Source organism: Parathielavia appendiculata (genome assembly GCF_033297405.1).
Source record: "Parathielavia appendiculata strain CBS 731.68 unplaced genomic scaffold N657scaffold_1, whole genome shotgun sequence".
Lineage (NCBI taxonomy): Eukaryota > Fungi > Ascomycota > Sordariomycetes > Sordariales > Chaetomiaceae > Parathielavia > Parathielavia appendiculata.
Window position 1 is genome coordinate 202,111 of NW_026944220.1, and position 15,680 is coordinate 217,790.

The 15,680-nt window shown below is 58.9% G+C and overlaps 6 protein-coding genes across 6 annotated transcripts; 3 read left to right on the forward strand and 3 right to left on the reverse strand.

Moving 5' to 3' along the window:
- Window positions 1-3,577, forward strand: N657DRAFT_638500 (uncharacterized protein). Its single transcript, XM_062791606.1, has one exon. It carries the CDS (start codon window positions 308-310, stop codon window positions 3,494-3,496), a length of 3,189 nt encoding a protein of 1,062 aa, XP_062651864.1. The 5' UTR covers window positions 1-307; the 3' UTR covers window positions 3,497-3,577.
- A 289-nt stretch (window positions 3,578-3,866) lies between these two features.
- N657DRAFT_584712 (Dehydroquinate synthase-like protein) lies at window positions 3,867-5,859 on the forward strand. The gene is made up of 4 exons (XM_062789769.1): window positions 3,867-3,982; window positions 4,048-4,478; window positions 4,531-5,168; window positions 5,238-5,859. Exons 1-4 carry the CDS (start codon window positions 3,953-3,955, stop codon window positions 5,663-5,665), a joined length of 1,527 nt encoding a protein of 508 aa, XP_062651865.1. The 5' UTR covers window positions 3,867-3,952; the 3' UTR covers window positions 5,666-5,859.
- A 1,835-nt stretch (window positions 5,860-7,694) lies between these two features.
- Window positions 7,695-9,535, reverse strand: N657DRAFT_651869 (glycoside hydrolase family 47 protein; the record flags this gene model as incomplete). Its single annotated transcript, XM_062794243.1, has 2 exons — window positions 7,695-7,829; window positions 7,886-9,535. 2 exons carry the CDS (start codon window positions 9,533-9,535, stop codon window positions 7,695-7,697), a joined length of 1,785 nt encoding a protein of 594 aa, XP_062651866.1.
- Window positions 9,536-10,449: 914 nt separating this feature from the next.
- Window positions 10,450-11,659, forward strand: N657DRAFT_607105 (U3 small nucleolar RNA-associated protein 11). Its single transcript, XM_062790237.1, has 2 exons — window positions 10,450-10,550; window positions 10,611-11,659. The coding sequence occupies exons 1-2, from the start codon at window positions 10,531-10,533 to the stop codon at window positions 11,383-11,385; spliced, it is 795 nt and encodes a 264-aa protein (XP_062651867.1). The 5' UTR covers window positions 10,450-10,530; the 3' UTR covers window positions 11,386-11,659.
- Window positions 11,605-14,234, reverse strand: N657DRAFT_3478 (uncharacterized protein). Its single transcript, XM_062786919.1, has 2 exons — window positions 11,922-14,234; window positions 11,605-11,739 (listed from the first exon to the last, which is right to left on the reverse strand). The coding sequence occupies exon 1, from the start codon at window positions 14,079-14,081 to the stop codon at window positions 12,006-12,008; it is 2,076 nt and encodes a 691-aa protein (XP_062651868.1). The 5' UTR covers window positions 14,082-14,234; the 3' UTR covers window positions 11,605-11,739; window positions 11,922-12,005.
- Window positions 14,235-14,841, reverse strand: N657DRAFT_3733 (uncharacterized protein). Its single transcript, XM_062787055.1, has one exon. The coding sequence runs from the start codon at window positions 14,700-14,702 to the stop codon at window positions 14,388-14,390; it is 315 nt and encodes a 104-aa protein (XP_062651869.1). The 5' UTR covers window positions 14,703-14,841; the 3' UTR covers window positions 14,235-14,387.
- Window positions 14,842-15,680: the final 839 nt, after the last annotated feature.

Genomic DNA, 15,680 nt, shown 5'->3' on the forward strand with positions numbered 1-15,680 from the left:
CTGCGGCACTTTGGAGACCGAGAAGCGGACGCGGGAGGCGTGGGATGACAAAACAGGTAGGAAAACCATCTCCTCTTGTAAAATCTCTCCTCGACACTCTCTTTTCCCTGCGGTTTGAGCCCAGCACTTCTCGCTGGCGCAGTCGTTTCTCTCTGTTTTCTCTGTCCGCGAGCCCTTCGAGGCAGTCCCCGGGCCCCTGTTTTGCCTCCTGCCTCGATACTTCGCAAGCGGCCGAGTCTCTGCTCTTGAAGAAGCGTTCAAGAGCTCATCCTCCGTTGTCATTGAAACCTGCGACAAGCTTACCAAGATGCAACTGAAGAACGAGGTGACCACGGGCGGCGTCGTGGCCACCCCGGAGCCCAAGACAGCCCCTGAGAACCTCGACGGGTACCAGGTCCCGCTCGGCTCCATCTCCGGGCCGGCTTATGTCACCAGCCAGCTGCTTGTCCAGCAGACGGCCTACAAGTTGTCGGACAAGATCTTCTCCTTCTCCCCAGAGACCTTCGACCTCGACCTCGCCGTCAAACAGTGGTCGCATGCCGCCGAGAAGAACATCCATGGCGAAACCACCACGGTTGTGCCGCTCCAGACCCGCGCCGGCGCCGGCACCTTTGCCCTGGGCTACATCTTCTCTACGGACTTTGACCTCAGCAAGCGCCACATCCCCCAGACCCTGCTGGCTCCCTCGCTGAGCCTCCGACACCTGCGCTCTGCCCTGGACCAACTCTCGCTCCTCTACGCCGTGGCCAGCCCCTTCGTTGCCCACATCGCCGCTGCTGACTACTCGGCCCACGACGGCCTCGTCACCGAGTACGAGAGCGCCCTCCAGATCGCCGAGGACCTGGGGCTTGGTCTCGTATCCAGCGCCTCGGCTTATGAGGCCCAGCACATGTCGCTCCTTGCCACGCTCCTGGCCACCTTGCTGCCGACTCTGCATGTCTACGATGGTCTCCGGACTGCCAGGGAGACGCTGAAGGTGGTGGACGCGCTGAGCGAGGCCGCCATTGCCGATCTTTACAAGAAAATCGCCAAGGAGGCTGTCTCCCTGAACAAGAGGCTGGACATCGCAGGCAAGTTGGTTGAACTCCTGCGTTTGTTCAACAGCGAGCTCGGCACTTCCTATGCCCCATTCGAGTACCACGGACACGAGGCACCGGAGCTGGTTCTTGTGGTCTTTGGCAGCGCCGAGGCTCAGCTTGCCAAGCAGGTCGTGAACACGCTGGCTGCTGAGGGTAAGAAGGTCGGCGCAATCAACGTTCGCATCTACCGGCCTTTTATTGAGGAGGCCTTTCTTGAGGTCCTCCCCGAGTCGGTGCATCAGATTGCCGTACTCGGCCAGGTCCGCGATACCGCGGCTGTGGACGACGCCTCGGTGCAGTCCGCCCTGTACTCGGACGTCCTCACTGCCGTGTCCTTTGCTGACCGGTCGAGCGAGGCGACTGTCGTCGACGTTAAATATGCGGCGTCGACCACTCACACGCCTAGCTCGATTGCCTCCATCATTCGCCGGCTCACCAGCAAGGATAACCAGGGTGAGGTTAGGCTAGCTTTGCACGCTCTGGAGCAGGTTCGCCAGTATACTTTCTGGGATCTCGACAACTCGGCCGCCGTTGGTGCACCTTCGGCTCTCGGTAAGCTGCTTGCTCGCGAGGCACCGAGTAATGTCTACGTCCACGAGGCGTACGACAATCTCCTCCAGGGTGGCGCTCTTCGCACCGATATCCGTAGCTCCGAGAAGCCCATTGAGGCGCCATTCGCCATTGAGGAAGCTGATGTTGTCTTCGTTGGCGAGGAGAAGCTGCTCAAGGATGTCGATGTGATCAAGGGATCAAAGTCTGGCAGCAAACTGATCCTCCGGCTGCCCAACTTCAAGCCAGAGGACCTCGAGAAGCGGGTCCCGGCCCCGGCGAGGAAGCAAATCCAAGAGAAGGGTCTGGAGCTCTTCGTGCTGGATTCTTCTTTTTCACCTGCCCTTGAAAAGGATGGCCAACTCCTTGCCCAGCTCGCCTTCCTGCAAGTTGCCCGGCCCGACCTCACGCTGCCCCAGCTTTCCAAGATGGCTGAAGTTGCCCAGGATCAAGTGACCCTGGCAGAGGTGTCCGACGCCCTGCAGCAAGCACTCAAGCAAGTCGAGATCCCTGCTGCCTGGAGCGAGGCTGCTGAGCCTCTCACCGCCCCTCTAGTGCAGCCAAAGCACACCAGCTTTGTCCCCTTCCAGAAGGACGAGCCGGAGCCGTCGCTCAAGGTCGATAGCTTCCAGGAGGCTGCCAAGGGCCTCGTCTTCAAGGAGGCGTACGGCACGCAAATCGACCTGCGTCCTGACCTCACCGTCAAGACGTTTACCATCACCGTCAAGGAGAACCGCAGGCTCACCCCGCTCACATATGACCGCAACATATTCCACATTGAGTTCGACCTCGGCGACTCGGGCCTCACCTACAACATCGGCGAAGCCCTCGGCGTCCACGCGGACAACGATGCTAAGCAGGTGCTCGACTTCATTGAGTTCTACGGCCTCAATGCCGATGACCTCGTGCAGGTGCCGTCGCGCGAGGACCCCGCCGTGTTCGAGACGCGCACCGTGTACCAGTCTCTTGTGCAGAACATTGACATCCTCGGCAAGCCCCCCAAGCGTTTCTTCGAGGCGCTGGCCGAGTTCGCGGCGGACGAGGCCGAGAAGAAGAAACTCGAATTCCTGGGCGGCAAGGAGGGTGCCGAGGATTTCAAGCGCCTGTCCGAGGTCGAGACGGTCACCTACGTCGACGTGCTCCAGCGATTCCAGTCGGCGCATCCGGCGTTCGCCGACCTCGTCCGCATCGTCGCCCCGCTCAAGCGCAGAGAGTACAGTATCGCTTCGGCGCAGGCCGTCACGCCGACGTCGGTCTCGCTCATGATTGTCGTCGTGGATTGGGTCGACGCTCAGGGCCGCCAGCGCTACGGCCAGGCCAGTCGCTACCTGTCGCTGCTCAAGCCCGGCACCGCCGTTACGGCCTCGGTCAAGCCCTCGGTCATGAAGCTCCCCACCAAGGACACGGCGCCGCTGATCATGGCCGGCCTCGGCACGGGCCTCGCCCCCTTCCGCGCGTTTGTGCAGTACCGCGCCATGCAGAAGGCGCAGGGCAAGGACATTGGCGCTATCCTGCTGTACCTCGGCAGTCGCCACCAGCGCGAGGAGTACCTGTATGGTGAGGAGTGGGAGGCGTATGTGGATGCGGGTGTCATCACGCTGCTGGGCGCCGCCTTCTCGCGCGACCAGCCGCAGAAGATCTATATCCAAGATCGCATGCGGCAGACCATCAAGGATATTGTCAAGGCGTACATCGCGGAGGAGGGCTCGTTCTACCTGTGCGGGCCGACCTGGCCGGTGCCGGATGTTACGGCTGTGTTGGAGGAAGCGATCGCCGTGGAGGCGAAGGAGAGTGGGAGGAAGGTGGATCCGCGGAAGGAGATTGAGCGGTTGAAGGAGGATGGAAGGTATGTCTTGGAGGTGTACTAGAGTTGGAAATACTAGCGGGTTTCAAATTCTGCGGCTTCAATTTATTTCAGTCAAGGCCTTATAAGATTGTGCTTTCGTCGAGTTCTGTGGTCGAGTGTGAACCGACCGCTGTGGTCGTCAATAATGTGACTGGCTCCGTTGCCACCCGTAACGGCTGGTGCGGGGAGGATGCGCAGGGCGGGGCGGCGACAACACTGGAGGAAATGAGGGCAACCTATGAGAAGCCGGGAGCTGTCCCAATCCCGCCGCAACCCGCTCGGGAGACTTAACCGGAGTGTGGGGAAGCTGGGGTCCGGTCCGGCAAGCAACTCATACCTCGGCGTGTCTGCACCGTTCGTCTCAACAAAAATCTCTGTATCACACGTCGCTTTCCTATCTCATCTTGATCCGCACAGCCCCGAAACAATTCGCACAGTCAGTGTTCATATCCAACCCAGGTTAGGTCAAGGAGCCAAGATGGGAGCAGCAATCCGCGCCGTCCCCAATGTAAGCCCACACTTCCCTCGCCGACGCCGAATCTCATGACAGAAGCTCACAGTAGATGTACCCAGAGGGCCACCAGGGCAGTCGATCTCCTCCGCACCGTTCAGTTCTCTCATCCACCATCCTGTCCGTGCCACTCCAACCCCAATCACCACCACCACCACCACCCGGCCTCGGCAGCATCCACCGTCTCCCGCTTCGCAGACCGCCTAGCCAGGCCCAGCCTATCTCGGTCGCGGGGGTATGCCACGCCGCGCGACCCGTCCCAGCAAAAGGAGTATGCCTTTGAGATGGCGGCCTCGTCGATCCGGTTCGGGCCGGGGGTCACGCGCGAGGTGGGCATGGACCTCAAAAACCTCGGGGCGAAGCGCGTGTGCGTCGTGACAGATGCCACGGTGGACAAGCTCGAGGCGATGCAGCAGGTGCGGGAGGCGCTGGATGCGGAAGGGGTCGAGTATAGGGTGTTTAAGGGGGTGCAGATCGAGCCCAAGGATTACTCGTCCGTTCTCTCCTCTCCTCTCTAACATAATGTGACTGACACCGGCTGTCAGTATCAAAGAAGCCATCGCCTGGTCCAAGGCGTACTCCCCGGACAGTTTCCTCGCCGTAGGTGGCGGCTCGGTAATTGACACGGCCAAGCTCATGAACCTATATACATGCTACCCTTCCGCCTCCTTCCTCGACTTCGTCAACGCGCCCCTTGGCAAGGGCCTACCCATCACCCGCAAGCTCCTACCGCTGATCGCGGTCCCCACGACGGCGGGAACGGGCAGCGAGACGACGGGCACGGCCATCTTCGACCTGACGACGCACCACGCCAAGACGGGCGTCGCGCACAGGAACCTCAAGCCCACCCTGGGCATCTGCGACCCGCTCAACACGCGGACCATGCCCGCCGCGGTCAAGGCGAGTTCGGGGCTCGACGTGCTGTGCCACGCGCTCGAGTCGTGGACGGCGATACCATTTAGCGAGCGCACCCCGAGACCCGCGAACCCAATCCTTCGCCCGGCGTACCAGGGCGCGAATCCGATCAGTGATGTTTTCTCGTTGAGTGCGCTGCGCCAGACGGTCAGGTACCTGCCGCGGTCGGTGAGGGATCCGGAGGACTTCGAGGCGCAGAGTGAGATGCTGCTTGCGGCTACGCTGGCGGGCGTTGGGTTTGGGAATGCGGGGGTGCATTTGTGTCATGGTGAGTTTTCTGTGTGTCTGTCTTGAAAAGAGGTATGTTGGTGATGATTTAACTGGGTGGTGGACACAGGCATGTCGTACCCCATCTCGGGCCAGAACCCGGGCTACAAGCACGCCGGGTACGAGGTCGACACGCCCATCATCCCGCACGGCGTGTCGGTCGCCGTGTCGGCGCCGGCCGTGTTCAGGTTCACCGGCCCCTCAAACCCGGAGCGCCATCTCGCGGCCGCCGAGGCGTTCGGCGTGGATATCTCCAACCTGAAGCGGGAGAGCGCCGGCGAGGTGCTGGCCGAGGCTCTGACCAAGTTCTTGGCTGACTTGGGCGACCAGCCAGCAGGCCTTAAGGCGCTTGGGTTTGGGCGCGAGCATATCGAGGACTTGGTCGAGGGCACGATTCCCCAGGCGCGGGTGCTGATGCTGGCGCCGGGGTTAGCTAAAGAGCTGGAGCAGGAGAGGGATCAGCTGAGGCGGTTGTTCGAGGATGCGTTGGAGCATTGATGGGATGGAAGAGCCGGTGTTGTAGGGCTATTGTGCTGTTTATTGTTTACATTGTGGAGATGGATTCAGGGGGCGGCGCGTGAAATGAAGCAAGTGGAAAGTGCACAGTAGAACACAATGGCCATGAAATACATGGCTGTGGATATACGCTTCACACGAATAGATTCAAGATGTGATTGTCGAGTTGAGCTCAGGTCTAGGTACCAGCTATTTTTAAAGATCATCAACTTGCTGCCATGGAAGACCGCCTTCTTTCCCATATCTTGCCAGTGAAGCTCAGTTCACATATCTTTGACATACTGTTCTCTCAATCAGCGCAGGACAGCAAGCCTTGATATTGCGCTCGAGTGTCACTACATCCCACATGCATTCCTCAGACTCCCATTTTCATCTGGCACCCACCCCCCTGAACGCGGCTGTCGCACCCCATCCCAACCAGCGTCAGGGCCGAAAAAGGAACCCAAATCCTTTCGACGCTGTCATTGGGGTCCACAACTATCTGATCTCGGCAATACGTTCAGGATTATCGGCCAACCCAGCACCAACTCTGTTCATGAAGACTTGTCTCGGTCTCAGTCTGGGACCGATGCTGCCCATATCTGTTCTCTACACTGGGATGCCATCTGCACCGAGAGGTCTCTTGCTGTGACCCTCGACCGCGACGAGGATAGCGGAGCCATTCTTTTCACTACAAAGGCTTACAAGCGCTACTCCAACAACCCAATCTCATACCCCGGGGTTAGCATTGCTCAAACCACGCTAAGCCAGCGCCACGGGGCAGACCCCTACGACGCCGACAACGAGCGAGACGACAGCGACGAGAGCGATGAACCGGTACTCACGGCTCCGTTCCCCTTTTCGACAACAGCGACACCATATCCTTCGCTCCCAAGTCGGAGAGCCTCCTCAAACGGTCCGGTATCCCCCACCCCAACAGCAACCCAGTCTCCCTCCCTCCGTCGCTCCTCCACGGAGACTTTCCTGATTACGTCTCACTTCCGCCACCCTATTCCCCGCCGAACAGAGACGCCTTCGCATCTATCTCAGCCCTCCGCGCTTAGTTCGACCTCCCCTCCGCCACCGAGTCGGATCGCGACGATGACGATGACTACAATCCCGCCGAGGGGGACGCTCTCACGTATTACACGGACGGCAGCCTCTACGACGAAGCCAGCTTTTAATCTTTTGACGACGACGATGATGATCGCAATTTCTCGACGTTAGAGGTCATGATCGCCATGGTCGAGTCCCAGCTGGACTCGCTTTAGCCGGGCGAGTTTGGGTCGCTTATGGGATTGGATACCGACGGGGATATTGACGTTGGTGAAGGGGATTATGGTGACGAGGGAAGTGAAAGTGAAGGCAGGATGTTGGCGGGGGTTTAGAGTGGGATTGATGAGACCGGGCAATCAACAGGAGGAGGATGGTGTGGCAGTAGAGGAGGAGGGGTTGCACTGGACAGCGGGTTCGGGAGAGGGCAGGGTATGCAGGTGCTGGAGGCTGATCGCTAGGTCTTGGCGTCTTGCAAGTTGTGCCGGGACAGAGAAACTCGGTGTGGCTGGATTTTGTTCGCTGGAGGGTGGTTGGAGGCGGTTCGGCTGGTGGACACTGCGGGCGGTGTCCAGGGGGTAAGGGTGGCGGTGGTATTATCAGATTCTCGCGCTGTTTCCTAGGTCTCGGATGAATGGCAGCTTATGCAGATTCCATAACATAGCGCCGGGGGCTCGAATCCCGGTCCAGACCTTGAGTTTCACTGTGTTAAGTACCCTGAGCATTGAATACCAGCTACTTTTGCGGTGTCGTGTATACACCTCAGACATTGGTCGATCATCCGAACCGTCAGACCGCTTCTCTAACCTTTCCGTGCCACTGTGAGCATCCTTCAGCCAATGACGCCATGCGCACTTACGATGCTGAATTGTGAGTCTACAGTGACACTCGAGATGTTCAATCCATCGTGCGCCCAGGTGCTTGTTTCCATGCCTGTGTATACCACAGTAGGCCGTGACCACCCCATTCGCCGCGTGTTCTACCGACGCGAGACCGACTTGGGCAGCCTCAGCGGATGCGCCTCCGTATTAAACACATAGTCGTCCAAGCTAATGAGTTCCGGCTCCGAGAAGATGAGGTAAAAGTACTTGAGCGTTTCGGCGAGCCAGAAGCTCTAGCGCAACAGTCAGCGTCTTGTAGAAGAGGACGAAAAGGTTTGCGTGGCTTTACCTCCATCTCATCCGTCTTCGTGGTATACCCCGTCGTCAGCACATCGGTAATCGCCGAGTGCGCAAACTTGGTCCTAGTCGCCTTCTTGATCGACTCAAACATGCGCCACGCCGTGTCCAGCAGGTCCGTCTTTCCCGTGATGCGATACAGGATGAACACGCTCTCGATCGCCTCGGGCCGGAGCATGTAGCGCGGATCCAGGACGGCCGAGAAGGGCTTGGGCAGGTGTACAACACGCTCGCCGTGCTCCATCCATCGCGTCTCGTTCCACGCGCAAGGGGCCAGGTTATCGTCTTCTCTCTGAGCGGCGTCTTTCTCGCAGGGTATGATGACCGACACCTCGGGCATGATGCCAGTCGGGAACGAGTCGTATGCCCAGGCACAGCCCCGTGCGAGCTGCTCGCCTATCCTGACGTGGTCTTCCCGGCCAAAGAGTCTTCCGCCGAGGGCGAACATGCCACCCGCAAAGCAGCCGAGGTGCTGGACCTCCGGGCGGAGCTCAATGATCTTGCCGTTAGAGAGGACTGTGCCGGAGAAGAGAATGTCGGGGGTCGGTGTGGGTGAGAAGTCTGGTAGCATAGGGCGGAAGAGGACGTGCTTCTGCGCTGTGGCCATGGCTTTGGTGTGGAGTCTCTCGTAGGTCGGATCCAGGCCGCCGAGGAGGGCGTGCATTTTGGACAGATACTCGTATGCCGAGTCGGCGGCGGCGCCGAGTGAGAACGAGGTGCCGGGGGTGAAGAAGTCGTTTTGAAGATCAACGAAGACGGGCCACATGCCGGGGAGGCTGGTCTTGTTCTGTGTCCTCTCCAGCGCCTTTTTGACGCCGTCAATAGCGTGATAGTATTTGGGGTCCCCTGTCAGCTGGGAGAGCCTCGTAAACTCGAGTGACAGAGAGCCTGCAGCAGCGGATGCCTCATGCCGACTGGCACCGAGCTTGCCCTCTTTTGCTGAATTGAAATGGAAGCTGTTGGCAGGCATATGATTCGGCGTGTCGAACCCAGCGTAGAGCATATCGCCCAGCTCAATTGCCTTGTCAAGAAGCACTCGTTCCTGGCTCAGGTCGTAAGCCGATAGCAACCCGCCCAGATAACGGATGTTGGTCTCGAACAAGCTGCATTGCCGAGACGTCGCGTTGTTCCAGTCGATGCTAGCGACGTGCCGGACGGCATCCCTAAAGTCCTCCTCCATGCCCATAATCCATAGGGTGTCCAACGAGTCCACAAGCGTCGCACCCCATCCGGCAAACGTGTCTTTCCCGACGAGTTGCTGGGGGGCAACCTCATCACGGCCCCAAGCATGGTTGCGGTAAGTCGCCCAGGATCTTCTTGCAGCAGCCCTAACAGCGTCCCGGCGCGCTCTCTGAGTTTTGTTGTGTGCCTCGGTCAGTCCATCATGTGAGAACAGATACTGTATCGCAAGCAGTTGGCGGGGCTTTCCCTCAGGCAGACGGGTCATGGTGGACTCGTTGACGGGGTGCGCTTGCGGGCGGTTCCGCCAGTCAAAGCTGGTCGGCATGTATTCCCAGTTGCGCCAATGTGCAGCATCCCGGGGATAAAGGGTGGTTCGGTTGAGTAAGACATACGCGGCGAGAAACACGGCTGCCACTAGAGTAAGACGTTGGAACTTCCGCTGGACTGTCAGCATGGCCATGGTGCCCCGATTCCCATTCAGTAGTTTCAACCATTGCCCATCCGATGACACTTGACGATGGACAGCAGGAGCACGGAGAGGACTGCAAAGAGACAAGAGTAGGAAAGAAATAAAGACTGAAACTTAAACGACGGAGCAGCTGGACGCGGCCATATGCAGGAGGTAGGTAAAAAAGTGAGACAGGCTGCTGGGTCCGAGACTGCACAGAAACCTCCCCTGGAATAGCTAAGAGTCCTGAACGGGGAGTTTCCCCTGTCGATTCCCAACTTGTTGCATGCAAGCACTGGACCTGGTGGACACTGTCCTCGCAGATCCCTGTGGTGATGTCAATTCTGAAGGATGTGCGGCGAGAGACAAGCCCTCAATCTCGCCTGTCTGATGAGCTGAGAGGTGTTTGCTCAGGGGCTGATTCCACTGGAATAACTGAGGAAATGCTTGACTGCCAGTCGCGGCGTTGAGTTACGTGGCCCTATGGTCATGGTACCAAGAGTTCAGTGTGCTCCGGTCTCTTCAAGCCCCTGGTCCATGCTGTAGAAGGCCTGCGGAAAAGATTCGATCCAGACAAAGTGCGTGCTTTGGTTCTCGCCTCTCTGGTGACTGTAAAACGCTGGAGGGACACTGTTTCCTTGGTAAAAAGTTGATATCTCCTGGAGAGTACGGTAGCACCCTGCTGTCCATATAGCAGCCGAGAACATCAGTCGGAGAAATCAGTGACATTGGGTCGGGTTCAGGTTGTTGATACGGGTTTTTCTCATTCACAGCTTGGAGGTGGAGCAGGAGCGCCGGACTTGCAGAATGCAGATCCTTGCTCCGGCTCCCGAGCCGGACTTGGCACATGCAGGGCTGTGGGGCGCCAAGCTCACAATTTGTATCATCGCAGAACTTATCGGCGCCAAAATTTCCAACCCAAGCAACACAGCATCTCGGGCACACGTCAAACAGCAGGCCGACGAAGAGGTTAGCTCTGCAACTTTCCACATCAGACCGTCGGAGGAATGTCATCGCTACGCAACAGGTAACCTACACCACATACAAGGTGGAAACTAACTACGCCAACATGCTAACCTGCCGTCAGTGTCCAGCGACGATCGCACCGCGAGCGGGCGCAGCCCCTCGAGCGGCAGCGCCTCGGCCTTCTCGAGAAGAAAAAAGACTACCAGAAGCGTGCAAAGGACTACAACAAGAAGAAGGCCGTGCTCAAATCGCTGCGCCAAAAGGCCGCCGACCGCAACGAAGATGAGTTCTACTTCGGGATGATGTCGCGCAAGGGGCCCGGCTCCGCCATCACGCGCGGCAAGTCGTTCACCGGCACCGTCGACGGCGACCGCGGCAACAAGGCCATGGACGTCGACCTGGTCCGCCTGCTCAAGACGCAGGATCTGGGGTACATCCGGACCATGCGGAATGTGGCTGCCAAGGAGGTGCGCGAGCTCGGGGAGCGATTCGTGCTCGCTGGCGGGACAGATCAGAACGGGGACGATGAGGACGACGACAGCGACGACAACGACGACAACATGGGGCCGTCGAGATCTGTGCCGCAAAAGCCAAAGAAGATTGTGTTTTTCGACAGGACGGAAGAGAGAGAGCAGGCGCTGGAACAAGCAAAGGAGGAGGGCGAAGCCATGGAGGACTTGAACGATGAAGACGAGAAGACAACTGCGGATTTCCGGAAAGCACAGAATCTCGAGAAACTGCAGCGGAAATTGAAGGCCGCGAAAAAGAAGCTAAAAGCCTTGCAGGATGCAGAGTACGAGTTGGAGATACAGAAGGCCAAGATGGCAAAGACAGCGACGTCGGGAGGCGTAACCAAAAGCGGACGGAGGATAAAAGTGCGAGAGAGGAAAAAATAGGCTGAGGTGAAGGGATGAACTCGAGGTGCGCAGTGATACAGCGGTATGCAGAGGAAGGGTGAGGCGTGGCCCTGCGGCGTCGAGCAATGATCACCCAACGATGTCATGGCCAGGGAACGTTTTAATGGCGGAGTCCGTGAGTAACAAAGGTAGCAGTCTCCCGGTTGTTTGCTTTCCCAAGAGATAGAGCTTGCAGCTGGATATCCTGTATGTTATATACCCAGGTAGCAAAGCACCTCGAATAAATGACTCCAGAATTGAGCATGAGCTGTTTAGAAACACACCGCGGGAATAGCTTTCGTATGTGAAGTATCCTCAGAGCCTGAAGGGGCTTGGGATTTCCATCGTCTTGATCTGTGTCCGGCCCAGGAGAAACGTCAGCGCGATACTCCCTGTTGTTGAGCATGGCAGATACTCCCCTGAGCATCCACTCCGGGATCAAGAGCAGCCTTTAGCCCTAGGTTTTCGGGACAACGAAAGAAGGCCCAGCTCACAACACTAGTTGAAACTAGCAGGTATACCATACAATAACGTACCAGAGCAGTAAGAAACTCAGAAGACACAATACGTTCCTTGGTCCCTCCGACTGAGAGATCTAGCGTTTGCCCAGTTACCCTATGCTATAGTTTCCCCAACCCGCAACACTTCGTCAGGCCCGACAAGATAGCCAGCAGCGCCTTGAACGCCAGCGTCGCGCACCACACGAAGCACTTGAATGTGACAGTGAACAACCCCACCAGCAACCTCAACACCCCAGGCAGCTTGTCCTTCTCTCCTCCTTTGCCCAAGTCACTCGTTTGACTCTCGAGGTCAATCTCAAACTGCTCCATCCGCGACTTCTTCCTCTTTTTACTATTATTCTTCTCCTCCCGCCGACTAGCCCGACTCCCCGCCGCTCTCCTCCCACTCCAGCTGCTCCTCCCGCCCTCACCGCCACCATCACCACCACCTCCTCCAAGATACACACTCCCATTCGGCCCGCCAAACACAACCGGCGGCGGCTCAAACACCTCCCCGGCCCCACCACCAATACTCCCCATTCCAGCTGCCTTTTTCCCCCTCCCATCCAGATGCGCCACGATCACCAGCGCAGCAACAACCACATCCACCAGATACACCGCTTCAATCTTGCCCGCAATGCCCGTATCCACCTCCAACCACCCCTGCCCCGTGCCATCCCGCACCAGCCTGGCAATGTGCACGGGCGACTCGAGGTGCTCGAGCGTGTACTCGGTCCGACTATACGCCGGGTGGCGCTCCACGGTAACACAGAACGGCATGGCCAGGGCCGGGTGAACCAGGAAATAGTTGCCCGAGTCGCCGTCCCACACCAGGCGGGCCGATTCCTGCTGGGCCAGGGCGACGGTCGTGGCGTCGTTGGCGCGGTCGGCTACGAGCCTGGCGGCGGCCGACGGCCAGAGGTGGGCTAGGAGGCCTTGGTTGTCGTCGTCGGTAGGAGCGGTCGAGGTGGTGGTGGTGGTGTTGGTGGAGGCGGAGAGTTGGGTTGAGAGCACTTCCTGCCAGTGTTTTTGGTGCTTGGGCGAGGTGGTGGCGGGGGTGTGGGCGGTGTTTTGCGGGGCGGCGGCGGCGTAGTTGGACTGGCGGCTGCTGGAAGAGGCGCGTGGGGAGGGGGAGGAAGTGCCGCTGTTGGGGCTGGGGATGGAGATCATGTTGCCGCCGGCGGAGGGGGAGGAGGAGGTGCTCGCTTTGAAGGGCTTGTTGGGGTCGTAGCGGGAGAGGGTGACGAGCGCTGAAGAAGATGTCGGGTCCACGCGCAGGCAGTAGAAGGGCTGGTTCGTCGAGGAGGAGAGGGTGTATGAGGGGGGCACGTCGGGCGAGGCTGTCATCTTCAGGCAATAGGTGCGCCCTTCGAGCGAGGAGGCTCTCCAGCCGTTGGTTACCTTCCATAGCCCGCGGAGCTCCTCGGTCGTGTTAACGGGCGGAATCGCAGCAGGCTCGTGGTGCCGCTGCCCTACTGGCGGCCAGCGGGGTGCGGACGTGGCTGCTTGCGGGGGATTAGGTGCTTGTGTACCAGCGGGGGCATTCGAGGAGGTGCTCGCGCCAGCGGCAGCGCTGCGTGGGGAGTAAAGGGGCCTGCTGATGGCGGATTGTGGGATGTGGGTTGGACTGGCTTGGGTTGGGTAATAATCCTGCTGGGCGAGGGGAACTTCGGGGTTGTACCGGGGGAAGATGGACCGGATGGGCGCCGGCTCTCCGGGTTCCTCAGGCTGCGAAGACGAAGAGGGCCCGGCGTATGTTATTGGCGGTTTGGCTATCGAGCTCCGGGACCTCTGGCTCGAACTCCGGACCAGAGTCTGAGCCTCGGAGAAAGCTGTCTCGCATCGTTGGGGTGCGTCCGTTACTGGCTGTGAACATGAGGTTTCTACCACGGGATCCTCGGCGGAAACAATGTGTGACGGGCCGGCCGCGCTCTCGGCGGATGTCTGCTGCTTTTTGGCATCAAGGGCATGCTGCCACGGGTTGTTGGACACAGCCCGCTGTTTGGCCTCTCTGGCTGTCGAGTTTCTTCGCACCGGCGTATGTCTCGCGCCGCGAGGAGGGGTTGCCTCGATGGAGTTGGCCGGCCCTTCCTGGGGCGTGGCTGTCCGAGGTCTGCTCTGGGATCTTGATGGTGGCCGCGGGGCGTTGCTGGGGTTCGGAAAGAGGGAGAACCCTCCGGCGGCGGGTGCTGACATGTCGAATTGGGAGCTCGGCTCTTCTTGAGTCCTGGCGGTGTTTCTATGCTGTCGTCCTTCTTTGGTTCTTTTTCTCCCAGCTGCGAGCCAGCGGCAAGGGCAAATCGATCACAAGCCAGCGGTGGAACCTGCTACCGAACCATGATGCTCTCGACTAGAAAAGATGAAAAAAGCCGATGGGCCTGCCCGTTAGTCTTCACCGGGTCGACGTCACCAGCAATTTTGATGGTTCCGAACCAAGGCCACGGGAACCGCATCAGAACGGGCACCAATTCGTTTTATTCAAGAGGCTAGGTACCAGACCGTTCACCCGCAATAAGAGCAAGGACCGGGCACACGCAGCTCGGCGCCGGGCCCCATGTCCACGTCCCGCGTCTGCCATCTGCAGGTGTGGGAGGCCGGCAGCGGGTCGAGGTGGTGCGCTTGCGCGAGGTGATCTCCAGGGCACTTTTTTGGCGGGCAGACAGCGGAGAGGTAAACTCGGAAAGTGCCAGCCAACCTATCACGGCCCCGGCATTCCACCTCATGCAGTGCGCTATGGAAGGTCGCGGTTCCGACTGCAGTGAGATTCGGCAGTCCTAAGCGCCAGGCAGTCCCAACGCGGCCGAGAGGAGCGGCCATGTCGGCTGCTGTGAGCCTGTGAGTGGACGGGGGTCGAGGGGTTGGATGGTCGAAGTCGTTGTGGGGCGGCGGGAAAGCACGAGACAGGCGCTCAAAAATAGAACCCGATTAACACCCCCTGTCATGGCCGACCAATCAGGCAGCCAGTCACCTTGCATTAAACCGAGACGCCCAGCAAATCGTCCGATTCTGCTTCTTCTCGTCTTCCTTCTGGGCCGTTTCATTTGCCTTCTGCAAAGCAAAGCAAGCAGCGAGTTATGGACAAAGCTGGGCGAGCGTCAGTTTGCGCCCATGCTGCGCGGTGAGGCCTTAGGCGCACAAAAGAGAGGCAACTGATCAACGACGCCTTGCCTGCTTAAACCTGTTGCGAATGCGGAGCTTCTGCTGACATGATAAGGCAGACCAGAGGGCGCTTGTGTCTGCGAAGAGCCGATTGCAACGCTGGTGATGATGAAGCCGGCAAGGCTACCGCGGGCTTTTACTAGGCTCTTCATCGGCTCAAAGACAAAGCATTCAACGAAGCGTTAGTTTGTCGGCTGAACCCCTTAACTCCTCGATGAGACCAGGGGATGGGGAGAACTGTCCTGGCTTGCCCATGAGCTGCACCGGTACGGAGGACATCGGCAGGTCTAATCTTAGTTCGTCAGTGTGCGATCCGTTCTGTATGCTTCCGAATCCCCATCAAGCGAATCGGGCCCTTCCCTTGCATCGGGAGCTGGCGAACCCGGTTATTGTTGTATGGCCCATTTAAGGATATCTCCCGTCCCCATATGCACGAGAATCTGGAGTGCATACACCATCATACCCCGCCTTAGCGGCACGGCTAGCAATCTCGTTCCTCGTCCCGTTCATCAGGGCAACACCGACAAGCGTCTTCTCTACGGACGCAGATGGGGCAACAATCCGCGTATGCCTTTGAATGAACCTGCCAAGCGAGGAAGGAATTGTCGAGGGACACAGGGACACCACGGAGAAGGA

Coding starts and splice junctions, on each gene's coding strand:
- N657DRAFT_638500 (XM_062791606.1), top strand. CDS start 308: ATGCAACTGAAGAACGAGGTGACCACGGGCGGCGTCGTGGCCACCCCG.
- N657DRAFT_584712 (XM_062789769.1), top strand. CDS start 3,953: ATGGGAGCAGCAATCCGCGCCGTCCCCAAT. Junction 4,479..4,530: donor ATCGAGCCCAAGGATTACTC/GTCCGTTCTCTC, acceptor ACCGGCTGTCAG/TATCAAAGAAGCCATCGCCT. Junction 5,169..5,237: donor GGGGGTGCATTTGTGTCATG/GTGAGTTTTCTG, acceptor TGGTGGACACAG/GCATGTCGTACCCCATCTCG.
- N657DRAFT_607105 (XM_062790237.1), top strand. CDS start 10,531: ATGTCATCGCTACGCAACAG. Junction 10,551..10,610: donor ATGTCATCGCTACGCAACAG/GTAACCTACACC, acceptor ACCTGCCGTCAG/TGTCCAGCGACGATCGCACC.
- N657DRAFT_3478 (XM_062786919.1), bottom strand. CDS start 14,081: ATGTCAGCACCCGCCGCCGGAGGGTTCTCCCTCTTTCCGAACCCCAGC.
- N657DRAFT_3733 (XM_062787055.1), bottom strand. CDS start 14,702: ATGGCCGCTCCTCTCGGCCGCGTTGGGACTGCCTGGCGCTTAGGACTG.